This window comes from Anolis carolinensis, unplaced genomic scaffold (assembly GCF_035594765.1).
Source record: "Anolis carolinensis isolate JA03-04 unplaced genomic scaffold, rAnoCar3.1.pri scaffold_12, whole genome shotgun sequence".
Lineage (NCBI taxonomy): Eukaryota > Metazoa > Chordata > Lepidosauria > Squamata > Dactyloidae > Anolis > Anolis carolinensis.
The window spans coordinates 21,453,952-21,473,045 of NW_026943823.1; the positions used below are offsets into that span (position 1 = coordinate 21,453,952).

General features: G+C 40.4%; 1 protein-coding gene and 1 long non-coding RNA gene across 3 annotated transcripts; one reads left to right on the forward strand and one right to left on the reverse strand.

Annotated features, from left to right (window-relative positions):
- Positions 1–263: 263 nt before the first annotated feature.
- LOC134294094 (uncharacterized) lies at positions 264–3,218 on the reverse strand. Its single transcript, XR_010001074.1, has 3 exons — positions 1,755–3,218; positions 1,329–1,476; positions 264–1,207 (listed from the first exon to the last, which is right to left on the reverse strand). It is a non-coding gene; the product is annotated as an uncharacterized LOC134294094 (long non-coding RNA).
- Positions 3,219–5,058: 1,840 nt separating this feature from the next.
- Positions 5,059–16,838, forward strand: rlim (ring finger protein, LIM domain interacting). Of its 2 annotated transcripts, XM_008123075.3 has the most exons (4): positions 5,060–5,238; positions 12,590–12,781; positions 13,846–13,929; positions 14,539–16,838. In XM_008123075.3, the coding sequence occupies exons 2-4, from the start codon at positions 12,613–12,615 to the stop codon at positions 16,134–16,136; spliced, it is 1,851 nt and encodes a 616-aa protein (XP_008121282.2). In that variant the 5' UTR covers positions 5,060–5,238; positions 12,590–12,612; the 3' UTR covers positions 16,137–16,838. The 2 variants fall into 2 exon arrangements, with proteins under 2 accessions (XP_062819838.1, XP_008121282.2); XM_062963768.1 differs by lacking the exon at positions 12,590–12,781 and having other exon boundaries at positions 5,059–5,238.
- Positions 16,839–19,094: the final 2,256 nt, after the last annotated feature.

Here is a 19,094-nt window from a genome sequence, read left to right on the forward strand (position 1 = left end):
AAGTCCATTCGTCCGAGATCCTGATGCTTCATCCTTAAATCAGGCCATGTCAACTTTGTCATTTACTCATCAAAAGCTTGGGCACATAACCATTAACTGCATTTCTATGCCACTTTTCTCACCCCTGGGGGGACTCAAGGCGGTTTACAACATAATAAATGGCAAAATTCAATGCCTTACATATATACAAAAATATATCACATATTTAAATAATAAACATTCAGTACAGACAAGACTAAGCAAAGATCTCATGAGGATACAGTGGGATTTCTAACAGATTACATTTCTATGCCAATTCTTATACTTTCATCAAGAAACCTAAAAACCTGATTGTCAAGCATTATAATAATAAGCTAATAAGCTCACGGTGAGCGACCATAGACAAGTTCAGAGTGCCACGCCTGTTCATTGACTTAACTTGTTTTTATAGACATTTTTATTTATTTATTTATTACAATATTTATATCCCGCCCTTCTCACCCAACAGGGGACTCAGGGCGGCTTACAATAAAAAGCATATATAAAATTGTACAATACACTATAAATCAGTTAAAAAATTAACTTACATGGGACATTCATAAAACGCATTATAAAATACAGATAGGCGTGTTCAAGTTTAAAAGACTGGGTCTGTCAATTGAGTTCCAGCATATATAAAAAAACATTCAATACAGACAAGACTAAGCAAAGATCTCATGAGATCTCATTTTAAGCTTCGATTCTTTGAAATTGCTTTCTTTCTGTGCGTATGTGCTAGCCAATACATCATCAAGAGCAAATAACATTTGCTGTTTTATTTTAAATTGCTGTATGGTTTTGTTTGATTATGTGTATTGTATTGTATTGTTTTGATCATGTTGGAAACTCCCTGAGTCCCCTGAGGAGATAGGGTGGTATATAAATAAAGTGTTATTATTATTATCATCATTTGTTATGAGCATGCTGGTTTTTCATGTATGTTTCTCATGGCAGGCTCTTCAATTGATTTCTTCTATGTGAAAAGACTAAGGATGTTTTTTAATCAAACCTGTTCTTCATACTATAGAATACTGTAGCAATGTTTATTAATCAAATCAGAGACTTACCTGCTCAGAGGCTTGAAAAAGGCAGTGGAAACCTTCTCAATCTTGTCCACATAAAGGTCGAGGAGGCCCTGGTAGGCAGAACCTCCAACTTGAACTTCTTGGTGTTTTGATGATGCAAAGTACTGGAAGAGACCATCAAAGGCCAAGGCCACATTATTGGGAGAGCTTCGGCTTCCAAAGAGATGTCCAAGCTAAGCCAGTGTTTAAACCCAAAGGTATGTATCTATATTAAAGAGAAATTACCTTCCTCTTTTTCACTTTCTGCTCCCAATGGTCAAGCACTGGCTCCTGGAAACCTTTGAAAATAGAACGCTATCCCTCTACCACATTTGCTGATTTTGCAGCCCAAACATCTGTGCGCAGCTCAGCACATGGGTCCTCACGATGCCACCTGTGAACCAAATAACAACTCAGTTTGGAAGACATCAGCCTCACCTGAGGAGCCACAGGACGGATGAATCCATTACATTAAAAGGGGTCCAGGACTGAGAACACAAACAAGTCAATGAGACAGCAAGAAAAGCAATTTGCCATCTAATTCTTTCACATATTTTTTTAAAAGGGTAAACTGGCATGGAAGAATCCACCCATTTGGTTTTTTTAAAAATCAATAATAATAATAATAATAATAATAATAATAATAATAATAACAATAATAATAATAAGGACCTCAAGATTGAACTTCAAAGACTCTGGCAGAAACCAGTGCAGGTGGTCCCGGTGGTGATGGGCACACTGGGTGCCGTGCCAAAAGATCTCAGCCGGCATTTGGAAACAATAGACATTGACAAAATTACGATCTGTCAACTGCAAAAGGCCACCCGATTGGGATCTGCACACATCATCCGAAAATACATCACACAGTCCTAGACACTTGAGAAGTGTTTGACTTGTGATTTTGTGAAATGAAATCCAGCATATCTATCTTGCTTGCGGTGTCATACAATAATAATAATAATACACTCTATTTATATTCCGTCCTTCTCCCCAAGGGGACTCAGAGCGGATTACAGCATTTACGTACATAGGCAAACATTCAGTGCCTTTACAATCATATACAGTGAGACACACAAATATTATTGTTTTTACAAATTTAGCACCAAAACATTGCAACATTTACTACAAAAACAATAACTACTAAAAGGCAGACTGCCTTGGATAATACAGAAACTTGGATAAGTGAAGCCTGGATAAGTGAGACTCTACTGTATATATAATAATACAATAAACAATTCTTATTCCATTTCTTCTTATAATAATAATAAATATCTTATTTATCTATTTTTATAATGACATAATATTTACAGTAGAGTCTCACTTATCCAAGCCTCGCTTATCCAAGGTTCTGGATTATCCAAGGCATTTTTGTAGGCAATGTTTTCAATATATTGTGATATTTTGGTGCTAAATTCCTAAATATAGTAATTACAACATAACATTACTGTGTATTGAACTACTTTTTCTGTCAAATTTGTTGTATAACATGATGTTTTGATGCTTAATTTGTAAAATCATAACCTAATTTGATGTTTAATAGGCTTCTCCTTAAGCTCTCCTTACTATCCAACATATTCGCTTATCCAACATTCTGCCGGCCCGTTTATGTTGGATAAGTGAGACTCTATTGTATTATAATAATATATAATTTTATAATACTAGTATATATAATAATAATAAATAATTCTCATTCAATTTCTTCTAGTAATAATAATAAATGTCTTATTTATCTATTTCTTATAATGACATATTTATCTGTTTTATTATTATTATTATTATCCAATAAATCTTTCTCCTTGATCTATTCTAATCTTATACCACCACTATATTATACTATTGGTATTAAATAACATATTGTACTATATCGTGATATAATATACATAGTATTATAAAAATATATAATGTTATAATAATAGTATATATGATAATAATGAAATAAATAATTCTTATTCTATTTCTTCTTGTAATAGTAATAAATGTCTTATCTATTTCTTATGACATATTTATCTATTTTATTATTATCATCCAATAAATCTTTCTCCTTGATCTATTCTAATCTTATACCACCACTATATTATACCATTGGTATTAAATAACATATTGTACTATATCGTGATATAATATACATAGTAATATAATAATATATAATGTTATAATATATAGTACATATAATAATAATACAATAAATGATTGTTATTCTATTTCTTCTTGTAAAAATAATAAATGTCTTATTTATCTATTTCTTATAATGACATACTTTTTTTCATTATTATTATTATTATTATTGTTATTATCCAATAAATCTTTCTCCTTGATCTATTCTAATCTTATACCACCACTATATTATACTATTGGTATTAAATAAAATATTGTACTATATCGTGATATAATATACATAGTATTATAATAATATATGTTACAATAATAGTATATATGATAATAATACAATAAATAATTCTTATTCTATGTCTTCTTATAATAATAATAAATGTCTTATCTATTTCTTATGACATATTTATCTATTTTATTATTATTATTCAATAAATCTTTCTCCTTGATCTATTCTAATCTTATACCACCACTATATTATGCTATTGGTATTAAATAACATATTGTACCATATCGTGATATAATATACATAGTATAATAATAATATATAATGTTATAATAATAGTATATATAATAATAATACAATAAATGATTCTTATTCCATTTCTTCTTGTAATAATAATAAATGTCTTATTTATCTATTTCTTCTAATGACATATTTATCTATATTATTATTATTATTGTTATTATTATTATCCAATAAATCTTTCTCCTTGATCTATTCTAATCTTATACAATCACTATATTATACCATTGGTATTAAATAAAATATTGTACTATATCGTGATATAATATACATAGTATTATAATAATATATAGTACATATAATAATACAATAAATAATTCTTATTCTATTTCTTCTTGTAATAATAATAAACGTCTTATCTATTTCTTATAATGACAGATTATTTATCTTTATTGTTGTTGTTGTTGTTGTTGTTGTTATTATCCAATAAATCTTTCTCCTTGATCTAATCTTATGCCACCACTATATTATACTATTGGTATTAAATAACATATTGTACTATATCGTGATATAATATACATAGTATTATAATAATATATAGTCCATATACTAATATTATTAATATTCATAATATTATATTGTAATACGATATAATACTAATAATACAATATAATAATATTAATTATATATTATATTTTACATGTAATATTACTAGTAATATTACAATATATTGATACAGTACAATATAGTAATTTATTACCAGTATTGCACTATGCTAATATAATATTGTATGTAAATTTAATTTGTAAGCCGCTCTGAGTCCCCTTCGGGGTGAAAAAAGCGGGATATAAATGTAGCAAATAAATAATACAATAAATAATTCTTACTCTATTTCTTCTTGTAATAATAATAAATGTCTTATTTATCTATTTTTTATAATGACATATTTACTGTATATCTAATAATAATACAATAAATAATTCTTATTCCATTTCTTCTTGTAACGATAATAAATGTCTTATTTATCTATTTCTTATAATGACATATTATTTATCTATTTTATTATTATTATTATTATTATTATTATTATTATTATTATTATTATTGTATTATTATCCAATAAATCTTTCTCCTCGATCTATTCTAATCTTATTGGTTCGGTTCCTGTTCAAAATGGCCACTCCCACAAGACTCTGAGCCGCTCTTTCTCCTCAGTCCTCCATACTCTATGGCTTACGTATTTCGCAACTCACTCACAGGCAAGGCCCAGCCACGGAGCATGCGCGCGGAGGTGGCTCTACGAAGCGGGGGGAGACGTCACTTCCTCCACTTGCGCGCGCAGCCCACACGGAAACCAACGGGGCTGGGCCTCTCCCTGTGCCGCGCGCATGCGCACTCCGCCATTGTCCCCCTCCAGTTTCCGGTCCCCGAGTTCCTTAGTAACAATGGAGCCTAAGATGGCCGCCTGAGAGGACGGAGGGCGAGAGAGGAGCCGGGGAAAGGGAGAAGGAAGAGGAGAAGGAAAAGGAGCCGCTTCGGGTCCGGCGGGCGGAGAGGAGGGAGAAGGAGGCCGCGGAGGAGGTGAGCAAGCCGGGCGAGGGAGGCAGGAGGCAGGCAGGCTTCCAAGCGGGACTAGGCCGCAGCCTTCCCCCTGCGTTTCCTGCTTCGTGCGGCCTTCAGGGCAATGGCGCCCACGGAAACCCTTTCACAAAACGCCCAGCACTTCTGGGGTCGCGTCGCAACCATCTCCAGCCCCGTTATTATTAGTATTGTCGTGGCTATTTATGTCTCGCTTTCTCTCACCATGCGGAGACCCAGGGCCCTTCCACACAGCCATAGAACGCAGAATATCAAGGCAGGGAATCACACAATATCTGCTTAGAAATGGGTTTTCTGAGTCCAGTTCAAAGCAGATAATGTGGGATGATGCGTTGTCAAAGGCTTTCGTGGCCGGAATCACTGGGTGGCTGTTTTTTCCGGGTAGTATGGGCATGTTCCAGAAGCATTCTCTCCTGACGTTTCACCCACATCTATGGCAGGCATCCTCAGAGATTGTGAGGTCTGCTGGAAAACTAGGCAAGTGGGCTTTATATATGTGGAATAATGTCCAGGGTGGGAGAAATAAACACTGGGTTGCTGTTTTTTTCCGGGTAGTATGGGCATGTTCTAGAAGCATTCTCTCCTGACGTTTCACCCACATCTATGGCAGGCATCCTCAGAGATTGTGAGGTCTGCTGGAAAACTAGGCAAGTGGGCTTTATATATGTGGAATAATGTCCAGGGTGGGAGAAATAAACACTGGGTTGCTGTTTTTTTCCGGGTAGTATGGGCATGTTCTAGAAGCATTCTCTCCTGACGTTTCACCCACATCTATGGCAGGCATCCTCAGAGATTGTGAGGTCTGCTGGAAAACTAGGCAAGTGGGCTTTATATATGTGGAATAATGTCCAGGGTGGGAGAAATAAACACTGGGTTGCTGTTTTTTTCCGGGTAGTATGGGCATGTTCCAGAAGCATTCTCTCCTGACGTTTCACCCACATCTATGGCAGGCATCCTCAGAGATTGTGAGGTCTGCTGGAAAACTAGGCAAGTGGGCTTTATATATGTGGAATAATGTCCAGGGTGGGAGAAATAAACACTGGGTTGCTGTTTTTTTCCGGGTAGTATGGGCATGTTCTAGAAGCATTCTCTCCTGACGTTTCACCCACATCTATGGCAGGCATCCTCAGAGATTGTGAGGTCTGCTGGAAAACTAGGAAAGTGGGCTTTATATATGTGGAATAATGTCCAGGGTGGGAGAAATAAACACTGGGTTGCTGTTTTTTCCGGGTATTATGGACATGTTCCAGAAGCATTCTCTCCTGACGTTTCACTCATATCTGTGGCGTCCTCAGAGGTTGTTAGGTCTGCTGGAAAACTAGGCAAGTGGGCTTTATATATACAGTAGACTCTCGCTTATCCAAGCTAAACGGGCCAGCAGAAGCTTGGATAAGTGAATATCTTGGATAATAAGGAGGGATTAAGGAAAAACCTATTAAACATCAAATTAGGTTATGATTTTACAAATTAAGCACAAAAACATGTTATACAACAAATTTGACAGAAAAAGTAGTTCAATATATCACAATATATTGAAAACATTGACTACAAAAATTGCTTTGATAATCCAGAACCTTGGATAAGCGAGGCTTGGATAAGTGAGGCTCTACTGTATCTTTCTCCAGGGTGGGAGAAAGAACTCTTGTCTGTTGGAGGCAAGCGTGAATGTTGCAATTGGCCATCCTGATTAGCATTGAATTGCCTGGCTGCTTCCTGTCTGGGGGAATCCTTTGTTGGGAGGTGTTAACTGGCCCTGATTGTTTCTTGTCTGGAATTTCCCTTTTTTCTGAGTGTTGTTTTTTATTTACTGTCCTGATTTTTAGAGTTTTTAAATACTAGGAGCCAGATTTTGTTCATTTTCATTGTTTCCTCCTTTCTGTTCAAATTGTGCACATGCTTCTTGTGGATTTCAATGGCTTGTCTGACATAGGAGTTGTTAGAGTTGTTCCAGCATTTCTGTGTTCATAAATAGTATGCTGTGTCCAGGCTGGTTCATCAATTGTTCTGCTATGGCTGACTTCTCTGGTTGAATTAGTCTGCAGTGCCTTTCAAGTTCCTTGATTCGTGCTTAAGCAACTTCCTAGCACCTCCTAACAAAAGATTCCCCCAGGCAGGAAGCAGCCAAGCTTTGAAGCTGCAAGTCTTTCCAGTGCTAATCAAGGTGATTGCAACATTCACACTTGCCTCAAAGAGACAAGAGTTCTGTCTCTGACCCTTGACATTATTCCACGTATATCTAAACCCCACTTGCCTAGATTCCAATATACCTCACAACCTATGAAGATGCCTGCCATAGATGTGGGCGAAACGTCATGAGAGAATTCTTCTGGAACATGGCTATACAGCCTGGAAAACTCACAGCATCCCAGTGATTCTGGCCATGAAAGCCTTTGATAAAACATTGTTATGTTTATTTATGTCTTCCTTTTTCTCTCCATGCGGAGACCCAGGACCCTTCCACGCAACCATATAAGCCAAAATATCAAAGCAGATAATCCCACAATATCTGATTTGAACTGGGTTATTGCTAATAATAATAATAATAATAATAATAATAATAATAATAATAATAATAATTGTTTGCTGTGTCATAATAAAATAATAATAATTTATTTCTAGACCACCGTCTTACCCCATGGGGATTCAGAGTGGTTTACATGCATATAAAAAGGCAAGCATTTAATGCCATCCTAATAAATAGTAAAGAACTAAATACCAAACATTACAATTGAGGTAATAAAATACAAATAATTAAATAAAGCATAATTGCACTAAAACAACAGTTTCACAAAAACATCAATAATAGACAATTTAATGGCTAAAATGTAAACAGTGACTGACATAAATTGTAGTTTAAACTAGTCCGTGGCAGCCGTAAAGTGCTAAATGAATTATGCTAGTCCTTCCTTCTCTCTATACGCTAAAGTGCATAAGTGTGTTTTCAGAAGGAGAGGAGGGTAGGGGCCATTTTTACTTCTTTGAGAAGGGAGTTCCAGAAATGGGAAGCGATCACAGAGAAACCCTCCTCTCTCATTTCCACCAGCCGTGCTTGTGATGGGGATAGGACCAAGAGCAGGGCCTCCTCCGTTGATCACCATGTGCGAGGTGGTCTATATTGGGAGATGCAATTGAACAAATAGCATGGATCCAAACCATTTAAACATATAAAAGCACACAAAACAAAGATTAAACATAAGATAGCTTTAAAATTCGTTATTAAAACTATCTGGGTAGGCCTGCTGGAAGAGACTGGTCTTTAGATGGATCTTCAATTCTGACAGCTGTGGGAATTCTGACAGCAGGTCATTCCACTGTCTTGGGGTGGCCGATGAAAAGGTCCTCTGGGTGACAGTTGCCAGTCAGCTTCTGGCTGGTTGAAGTAGCCCCCCCCCCCCCCGAAGATCTCAATATTCAGAGCCATAGATTGTACAGGAGGGCTTGAATTGTGCCTTCCTGTATGACAGAATAGAGTTCAATTAGATGATCCTTGAGGTTTCCTCCAGCTTTGTAATTCTGTGATTCAGCCGGGGAACTCCCAAGTTCCTGCTTGAGAAACCCTGCTCCATAAAGGGAGGTTTCCCCAAAGGTCACCTATTTTCCAGGCAGCCCTTTTTTCTCTCCCTCCCTCCCTTGCTACCTCCCTCCCTCACCAAAACAAAATATTTGCCTACAAGTTACTTCCACTGAAATAACTGAGTCTTTATTCCTGGGAAAGAATACAGTCACTTGTCTATGTTCTCAGGTCAGACCATCCATTGGCTTGTAATATCCTCACAAAAAGTATCCCAAAGAGCAAACCTTGATTTTGAATATCCACGAGTCCTGAAATGAAACCTTAGTAGATAGCATTAATTTTCTTAGGGCTGAACAGACTATGTTTCATGCTTAGACGAGGGTTTCCAGCAGAATATTGTAGAGAGGAGTTAAATAGCTTCTTCAACAACATCTCCATGTCATCCATTATTTCTGGCTAAATGACAAAGGTATGATGGAATAAGCCCTTTCCTCTAATAATAATAATATAATAAAACTTTATTTATACCCCGCCACCATCTCCCCAACGGGGACTCGGGGCGGCTTACATGGGGCCATGCCCAGACACCATACAATATAACAAAATAAAACAACATATCATAACACAATATAACAGTGCAAAAATAATCATATACATTACAGCACAAATCAGAGAAAACAGTAAAAAACAGGGCGGGCCACATGAACACTTAATTAAAAACTCGGGAGAGAGAGACATAGGAATAGGGGGAAACAGGGAAATAAAATGGTGGAGCAGTCTAAAGGATAAAAACCAAGGGGAATGGCCAGAGCAATATATTACATTTACTTTCCTCTCCACTAGTTTTCAGAGTTCCACAAATTATTAGCTCTTTACTGACTGGAAAGTAAAAGTTATCTGTACTAATGTATGTTTTGGACTAAATCTCAGCATATCTTGTGTGTGTGCCACTATCAGGAAGAGGTGAATCCCATTTTGTTTTCAAAGGGGTGGGTGGGGAGTGGCACAATTTGCTCTGAGTTCAGTTAGCACACAGCTCAAAGCACCTTATTTGAATAATTGGGTAACCGCATTCCAATCTGCACTAGGAACCTAGAGATGAGTAGGTTTGAGTTGTGACGGCAGATGATGACACTTCCTGCTGTCTATTCTACCATTCCTGCTGTCTATTCTTGCAATGGTATCAAAGGTGAAGACAGTCTATGTGAGATTGTATGGTTATTAGTTACAGCTGTCACAAAGGTGGATTTCCCCAAAAATGGAAAGCAGGGGATATTTCAACTTTCTACATTCTACTTTTCAACCAGTGTTTCATCCACATAAGGACTTCTTTTGTCCCATGACTGCTAGGGTCTTTGAGCAGTCCTTGGGATGGAACTTTGTCAAAAGCCCTTTGGAAGGCCAGCAGGCAGTCTCTTCTGCGTTCTTCCTGTATATATGTGTGTTGATGCTGCAGAAAGAACAGTGAGAGTTTTGGGAGAAAGGATTATTGAAGGTACAGTAGTTATATATTTGTGCACAGAGCTTGGAATGTTTCTGTTCCTGGAATTTGCACAGCTTGTTCTGTAATGGTTGACTTCCACAATATAGTTAAAACGGTGGCATTATTGTGACAGTCATAGATGCCCTCTGAAACTTAATTTTCCAAGCAACAATTGCACCAAGGAATGACAGTCTGTTCGACTGGTATTTGGGGTACAGAAAGATGACATTTCCACCCACCAAGCAAACGAGGATGCAACAAATAGAAGCAGGTCCCTGTCATAATTCCTTATAGCAGCTTCACTTCCTGGTGGAAGAATATTGGAAATATCTACTCCAATTGCCTGCAGAACAAACCACCATCACTTGCTGATGCTGCCTGGTAAAGAAGGTTGATCCAGGATACATAACTAAGTACACAATATAAAATACGGACTTGTAGCAGCAAAAGCATTTGATGAGAAGCATTGACCAGTGCTGGATTTCTGTAGAGAGGTGCAGTTGGTAATAATTGAACCTGTCTTCTTGGCAACACCTGCAATAAGTGTTCATAGAATCATAGAATCATAGAATAGTAGAGTTGGAAGAGACCTCATGGGCCATCCAGTCCAACCCCATTCTGCCAAGAAGCAGGAAATCGCATTCAAAGCACCCCCGACAGATGGCCATCCAGCCTCTGCTTAAAAGCCTCCAAAGAAGGAGCCTCCACCACGGCCCGGGGGAGAGAGTTCCACTGTCGAACAGCTCTCACAGTGAGGAAGTTCTTCCTGATGTTCAGGTGGAATCTCCTTTCCTGTAGTTTGAAGCCATTGTTCCGTGTCCTAGTCTGCAGGGCAGCAGAAAACAAGCTTGCTCCCTCCTCCCTATGACTTCCCTTCACGTATTTGTACATGGCTATCATGTCTCCTCTCAGCCTTCTCTTCTGCAGGCTAAACATGCCCAGCTCTTTAGCTCAGTTCAGTTGTCTCCTCCTTATTGTAGGGATGGAATGGACAGTTGTTGGCAGTTAAGATAATGTTTATGGAGGAAGTGGCTTGCAAATGTAAGGATGAGGTTTAATTAAGGGTAGCCATTTCTAAATTCATTCCACATACCAGTGTGTGTGATTAACATCCAGGCATGCACCCTGTGCTCTGGACTGTAATTGACATTCACTGGGAGACACCTGGGAATCTTCTCTTTTAAAATGTTCCTATTGCTGTTGTTGTTTCAGAGTGTAATACCCCCCACTACATTATAAAGTATGGGAGAATTCTTTTGGAGGAAGTGAAAATTGTATGTTAGGTTCCCCACTGTGTGTAACAGCAGTTGTGCAGTGATAAATCAAAGATGTCCAGAATGTATGCAGGCTGGATTTTGGAAGACCATAGCTCTTAAGTCAGAGCTGAACATTTCTAAAAATTCTCTTTACAGCAAAAAACTAGAGGGGGAAATTCTTTGTTTCTCTTTTTGACGTAAGTAGGGCTTAAAAGTGCTTAATATTGGCTGGGTTGTGCCATTAGAGTAGCTTTTAACATTATTTGTGATTCTAATTTTGCTGTCATTTTGTCCTTAGAGACCTAATCCCATATATGCTGTGACATGAAGATTCAGTTACTCATCTGTTGCATGTGTTCATTGGTTGAAGAACCCCTGATTTCTCTGGGATTACAACCAATTAAATGTTTATCCATGTTCTTAATTGATTGTAATGGCACATTGTTCTTAACTAACTTAACTAAGTCACAACTTTCCAAACTCTGTAAGTAACACACATCATCTGCTAGACTAGGAACAGCCCCAATCTCCCTTCATGTCACTAGTTTAAAAAAAATCTGAGAAAAACGTTTTCTGATAATATGAGAAGCCGTTTTGATATGTTTTTAGCATCTCCTAACAACAATTGGGTCCACGAGGCGCCTTTCCATCAAAATCAGAAGGGCTAGTTTTGAGCCTGCCCTTCCTGCATGAAGCATTTAAGATGCACCTAAAACCTAGTAAATTGTCTTCAGAAGGTCCTTTTCTTGGGCACCCCCGACAGATGGTCATGCAGCCTCTGTTTAAAAGCCTCAAAGAAAGGAGCTTCCACCACACCTCGAGGCAGAGAGTTCCACTGCTGAACAGTTTTTACAGTCACAAAGTTCTTCTGAACAATTAGGAGTTGGCATCTTTTTTTCATTCCCAATAAACTTTGAAAGATTAATTTTGCAGGAATTGCTGCAGTTTCTGTGTTGTTTTCATCTGCTCAAAAATATCGTGATTTAGCCACAGTTAACTGAAGTCTTGTCTCTTGTATAGAAGGCCAGGGGCACTATGGCTCTCCAAACAATATGGATCTTCCTTCTTTTCCTCCTGTAGACATTTCCCCTACTTTTACCAAGATGGAAAGCTCAGATTCTAATAATAAAGGAAGTGTCGATCAATCCGAAGTGCAGCGCCGGAGTCAGCTGGATCGTTTGGATCGGGAAGAGGCTTTCTATCAGTTTGTAAATAATCTGAGTGAAGAAGACTACAGGCTAATGAGAGATAACAACTTACTAGGCACCCCTGGTAGGTTACTTTATGTATTTGATGCCAATTGAGCCCATTAAAGTGTGTTGGAATTTTGCCATTAAATAAAGCAAAGGGTGGGGGCTTTTTATTTGAAGAGATTTTTTGCAAGTGTGCAGCTAAACATGCAATTACTTAAATTCTTCTGCACCGGGTAGATGACTTGTTGAGATAAACCTAGTAAACATTTCCGTAGTTCAACTAAACTCCATACCTCACAACCTCTGAGGATGCCTGCCATAGATGTGGGCGAAACGTCAGGAGAGAATACTTCTGGAACATGGCCAGACAGCCCAGAAAACATACAACAACCCTGTGATCCCGGCCATGAAAGCCTTTGACAACAGAATGCAGCATGTTTCCTGGTCCAAAAGCCAGTGGGAGGGGGGAATCTACAGAATTTTTCTAGAGGTCATGCCTCACAACAGACCTCTTTGACCTGTAGCTCTCCAGCTGTTTGGGCCCCCTGTCTAGGGCTTGTTGGAGTTGGAAGCCCAAGCAGCTGGAGGGCTGCAGGTTGAAGTGGTCTGCCTCAAAACAACAAACATAGATAAAGCAGCGCAGACGTAAACCTAGAATCACCTGTAAGCCCCAGGTTAGAAGGACTTTATCTCCTTGGAAATGTGTTGGCTATGTCACATTAGCAGTTGGACCCAATCTGCATAGAGCTTTATGTGTTAGAGCAGTGGTTCTGAACCTGTAGATCCCCAGATGTTTTGGCCTTCAACTCCCAGAAATCCTAACAGCTGATAAACTGGCTAGGATTTCTGGGAGTTGTAGGCCAAAACACCTGGGGACCCACAGGTTGAGAACCACTGTGTTAGAGCAATCACAGAGAGCAGCCATTGAAGACCGGATAGTTACATTTCACAAAATTATATCTTTTAAACCCAGTATGTTTAAGCAGAAAAGTTTTGAAAGTAAATTGTTAACTCTTGGGTTTGTAATCAGGGCAAATGCATCTCTCCTTGATCAGTGGCTTTTCTACTGCAGGTGTTGCGGTTTTCCAGCATGGGTTCTTGGATAGGTAGATGCTTGATCTGAGTTGCAAATTGTTTCCTCAGGTGAAATTACTGAAGAAGAATTGCTAAGAAGACTGCAACAGATCAAGGAAGGTCCGTCACAGCAAAACATGGAAGACAATAGAGGTAGGTCAGGCTCATCTAGAGCTCCCATGATAGAAGATCTAGAAAGAGGAGAAAAACTGTGACTAGGGATTGTTAGTCTTCCACTTTTTAAAGCCATTTATTTAATTATTTTACAGCACTGCCATCACCTAATGTAATGTAGCCTGTTTCTGAGGGTCATTTTTGTAGGTGCTGTAAATGGCATCACATTTGGCTTTTTCTTCTTACCAGACTGATGCAGCATGTTCTCCTTTTTTCAGTTTCACTGGTTTTTATTTGGCTGTCCTAAATACACAAACCAGGAACTAAGCCTTATTTACAGTTGATAAGATTTAAATGTATTTTAAAATTTGATTTGTATTCCAACTTTATTCTTTAGTGTCAGGCAAGCAAGAAGTTCTTCCCAACAATGCTTGTTTGAACCTAGTTGCCCACCTCTTATCTGCCCTGTGAGAATAGTGTGAATCTAATTTGGCCGGGAACTACTATTAGGAGTGCTGCACAGTTAAAATATTTGCATGTGGGGGTAGTTCAACTAAGACCCTTCTTAGAACCTTTAGCATTATTGGAAAGTTTTCAGCCTGGGCTTGCCCTAGTTTCCTAACACTGGCAGTTGCTCTTGTCTGGCAGGTGCAGAGCCTACAGAAGACGTGTCTAATGGCGATTCCATAATAGATTGGCTGAATTCAGTTCGGCAGACGGGGAACACGACACGAAGCGGGCAGAGGGGAAACCAGTCTTGGAGAGCAGTCAGCCGGACTAACCCAAACAGTGGGGATTTCAGATTCAGCTTGGAAATCAACGTCAATCGTAATAATGGGAACCCAGCTCCAGAAACGGAGGGTGAGCCTTCTGCAGAGCCATCCAGTGGAGAGGATGTAGAAACCAACCAAAGTGACACTGAGGCCCCAAGACCTGATTCGCCCCCTCCTCCTCCTCCTCCCCCTCCCCTCCCTCCTCCTCCCCCTCCCCCTCCTGTTGTTGTTGTGAGGCAGCCTGAACCAGAACCATCTCCTCCCCAAGTTCAGCCTGAAGAGGTTTCTCCTGCCAGGGGCCAGAGGAGGTCCAGAAGCAGGAGTCCTGAACAGCGGAGGACGCGAGCGAGGACTGACAGGAGTAGGTCGCCCCTTAACCCAGTGAATGAATCACCTCGTAGGGTGCATCACAGCACGTCATCTCAGGCGCCTGACCTTCCCCCAGCAAGTGAAGCTGAAGGAAGCTCTCGAACCAGGCAGCATGTGGTGATACGGCAGCATGCAGCTGCTCCTGAGGCCCCCAGTGAGAACCCAGGGCCATTTCCCACCCCAGAGGCAAGGCCGGCTCCTCAGGCAACCGCTTCTTCAGAGCCCAACAGCAGCACTGAGCCTGCAGCCCCCGGTCAGAGGCCTCCAACCATTGTCCTTGACTTGCAGGTGAGGCGGGTGCGCCCGGGAGAGTACCGGCAGAGGGACAGCATAGCCAACCGGACGCGGTCAAGGTCCCAGACCCCAAACAACACGGTTACTTACGAAAGTGAGCGGGGAGGGTTCCGGCGCACATTTTCCCGCTCGGAACGGGCAGGGGTGAGAACATATGTCAGCACCATCCGGATCCCGATCCGCAGAATCCTGAACACGGGCCTGAGCGAGACGACATCGGTGGCCATCCAGACCATGCTGAGGCAGATCATGACCGGCTTTGGCGAGCTCAGTTACTTCATGTACAGCGATACTGACACGGATCCCGGTGCCCCTGCGCCAAACCCCAGCGTTGAGATGGCAGAGCCGCAGAACGTAGCAGGCGGTGGAAGCGGAAGTTTAAACAACGAAGGTCCAGAGGCCGGGCCGGGGGAGTCCTTTGAGAGTAGCAACGAGGGGGGCTCCGCACCCGGCGCTCGGCGGGAAGGGCGCAACGCCAGGGGGTCTGTCACGTTCGAAGAAAGTGGCTCCCTGCCCTTCCTCAGCCTGGCACAGTTTTTCCTGCTGAATGAAGAGGACGACGACCAACCGAGGGGTCTCACCAAAGAGCAGATTGACAACCTGGCCATGAGGAATTTTGGGGAAAGCGATGCCCTGAAGACCTGCAGCGTCTGCATCACGGAATACACAGAGGGAAACAAGCTTAGGAAGTTGCCCTGTTCCCACGAGTATCACGTACACTGCATAGACCGCTGGCTCTCGGAGAATTCCACGTGTCCTATTTGCCGCCGAGCGGTCTTGGCTTCCAGTAACCGAGAGAGCGTGGTCTAAGCGAGCATCAGAGACTTTGGGCTTAGTACACAGGGCGCCAGCGGCTGGCGAGGAGGCCCCTTCCCTTTGGCCACTTTTGGCGCAGTGGTTATTGATGTAAAAACAAGGAGAAGGTGTGATTCTCCCACACAAACAACAAAAATGGCAAAAACTGCCCAGCAAGATAATAGAAGGACCTTCCCAAGTAGGGTCCATACATAATGCTGGGTTGTGTTAAAGAGTTTTTTAAAAAAACAACAATAACAAAAGGAGACACTGCATTTGCCCAAAGACATCTGCCTGTTACTTAGTTTTGTCCTTGCCAGACCAGCAAGGTTCACATCTCTCCTCCTCAGCTCAGTGTGTGGTGAAATGTGGAAAGACCTCAGTGCTCTCCTCTTCCCTGTGAAGAAATGACTGGAGCCCCCTCCCCAGCAACATGTGCAGCCCATTACCTTGTTGAGGGTTGAAATGAAATCAAATTTGGATGAAGTTGCACCCCCAAGTCTGAGTTTAGCTCCTTTCTTGTATAGGATATTGAATACGATAATGTAAATAACACTAATGTTAGCTCCCTCTCTCACTGTACAGCTATCTCAAGCCCAGCACCGTGAGGTGCCATAGAACGAGCTGATAGTTTAACGGGGATATTTATCTTGCTGTGGAAATATATGAATTGCTTCTGCTTGTTTAAATAAACACTTTTGCTTTAAAAACTGTAAATGCTTTTGTACAGGTCAGTAACTTTCCCCATGAATTGCTCCTCTGGTGCATTGGAATTCTGAATTAGAGTTAAGTAGGATTATTTAAACCAAGTCTAACATTTAGCGCCTTATTTTAAGGTGGAAAAGGAATTGTAATTTTGTTTCTATTTTAAAAAACATTGATTTTAATTGGACCAAACTCTGTCAATTTATGTATACAGTATTCCCTCACTTATCAGGTTATGTTCCAGGACCACCCGCAATAAGTGAAAATCCACAAAGTAGGGACACTATATTTATTTTAATATTTATACATTATTGTAGTAGTTATACACTATTTTAAGTCTATCAACCAGTCGTGTTGATAAATAGCCTCCTTCTCCCGTTGCCTCTTGGGCTCCTTTTCTCTCCCTTCAGCTTCTCCTTCCTCCCTTCCTTAGGCTGTAAATTGTAATGTTTTATTATTTATGATAGTCTTAGAGTTTATTGAAAAAATGCAAAACAGCGAATCTGTGAAAAGCAAACTGCGAAGTAGTGAGGGAACACTGTACACAGGACTTGAGCGCACCAATTTTTTCTTGCCTTTCAACAAGAAATCCAGCTTTACTGGGCTAAACGGCTCTGTTTTTAGTTATGAGCTTGAGATTGAATAGCCTCATATTTGGAGTTAGAAACTTTTTTGGGGGTTTTATGGAAGGAAACTGGAGCCCCGGTGGCGAAGTGTGTTAAAGCACTGAGCTGCTGAACTTGCAGATCGAAAGGTGTCAGGTTCAAATCCCGGAAGCGGAGTGAGCGTCCACTGTTAGCTCCAGCATCTGCCAGCTTAGCAGTTTGAAAACATGCCAGTGTGAGTAGATCAATAGGTACCGCTCCGGTGGGAAGGTAACGGCGCTCCATGCAGTCATGCCAGTGGCCACATGACCTTGGAGGTGTCTACGGACAACGCCGGCTCTTCGGCTTAGAATTGGAGATGAGTCAGACATGACTCGACTTAATGTATAAACTTTATGGAAGGAAACACTCACTGCAGACATACCTTCTTGTTTCACCCTTGTGCCGGCTGGACTGCTGACCTGAAGGTTGGATTGCTGACCTGAAAGTGGCCTGACCTGTCTATCAGCTTTAGCTTGTGTGGTCATGAGAGAAGCCTCACAGCAGGATGGTGGTAATAATAATAATAATATAATTTTATATTCTGCCTCCATCTCCCCCGAAGGGGACTCGAGGCGGCTCATAAAAATATCAAATAAAAACAATAACAGTATACAATACATCGATAAACAAAAACGTGCACCGATTATAAAATCTAAACATTAACCTATAAAATAAGACACGCTAATAAAACATAGAATTAAAACCAGTGAAGTTACAGTGATAGATAAGCTAAAGTGCGCATTATAAATTGTGAACTCAAGATAACAGAATTCGGTTAAAGTCAATTTGGGATGGGAGGAGCCCTGAGCTAATGTCAAGTTAACCAGGAGAATTACGACCAGTGCAAAACGGCCGAGGAACATGATTATTATGGGGATGGACAGTAACCAAAGGCCTGTTTGAAGAGCCAGGTTTTTAGGCTCTTCCGAAACGCCATCAGGGTGTGGGTAACACATTTGGGCGTCACCTGGGCAACATCTCTGCAGACAGCCAATTCTCTCACACTAGGAGCAACTTGCAGTATGTTCTCAAGTTGCTTCTGATACGATTAAAAACAACTGGAGAACGTCCTGTAATGGCTGTCTTTCCCTCTCCTTTTGCTGCCTTAAGGGACCACTAGATTATAAAATAAGACAGTTTGGGGATTGCATCTCATGGAGATTAATTTATCAAATACTAACCCAGATGAAGGCAATCGGCTCTTGTTGGGACATGCCTTTGTTGTTTGTCCGTCCCAAAACATTAAAAATGATTCCTGGAGGCAAGCATGTCTGGATTTTCATTGAGAAATGGAGAGGAACCAACCTTACAGAGTTCCTGGCAGGTTTGATTTGAACTCTTCCTTTCTTAATGGGATGACAGAAGGTAATGGGATGAGCAGCCAGCTGCAACAAATCACTCTGACCAAGAAGTCATGAGTTCGAGGCCAGCTCAGAGCCTACGTTTGTGTCTGTCTTTGTTCTATGTTAAGGCATTGAATGTTTGCCTTATATGTGTAATGTGATCCACCCTGAGTCCCCTTCGGAGTGAGAAGGGCGGAATATAAATACTGTAAATAAATAATAAATAAATAGGAGTGCGCCTGACTCGGAAGCCATCTCTGTTTGAGTGCAAGGGATTG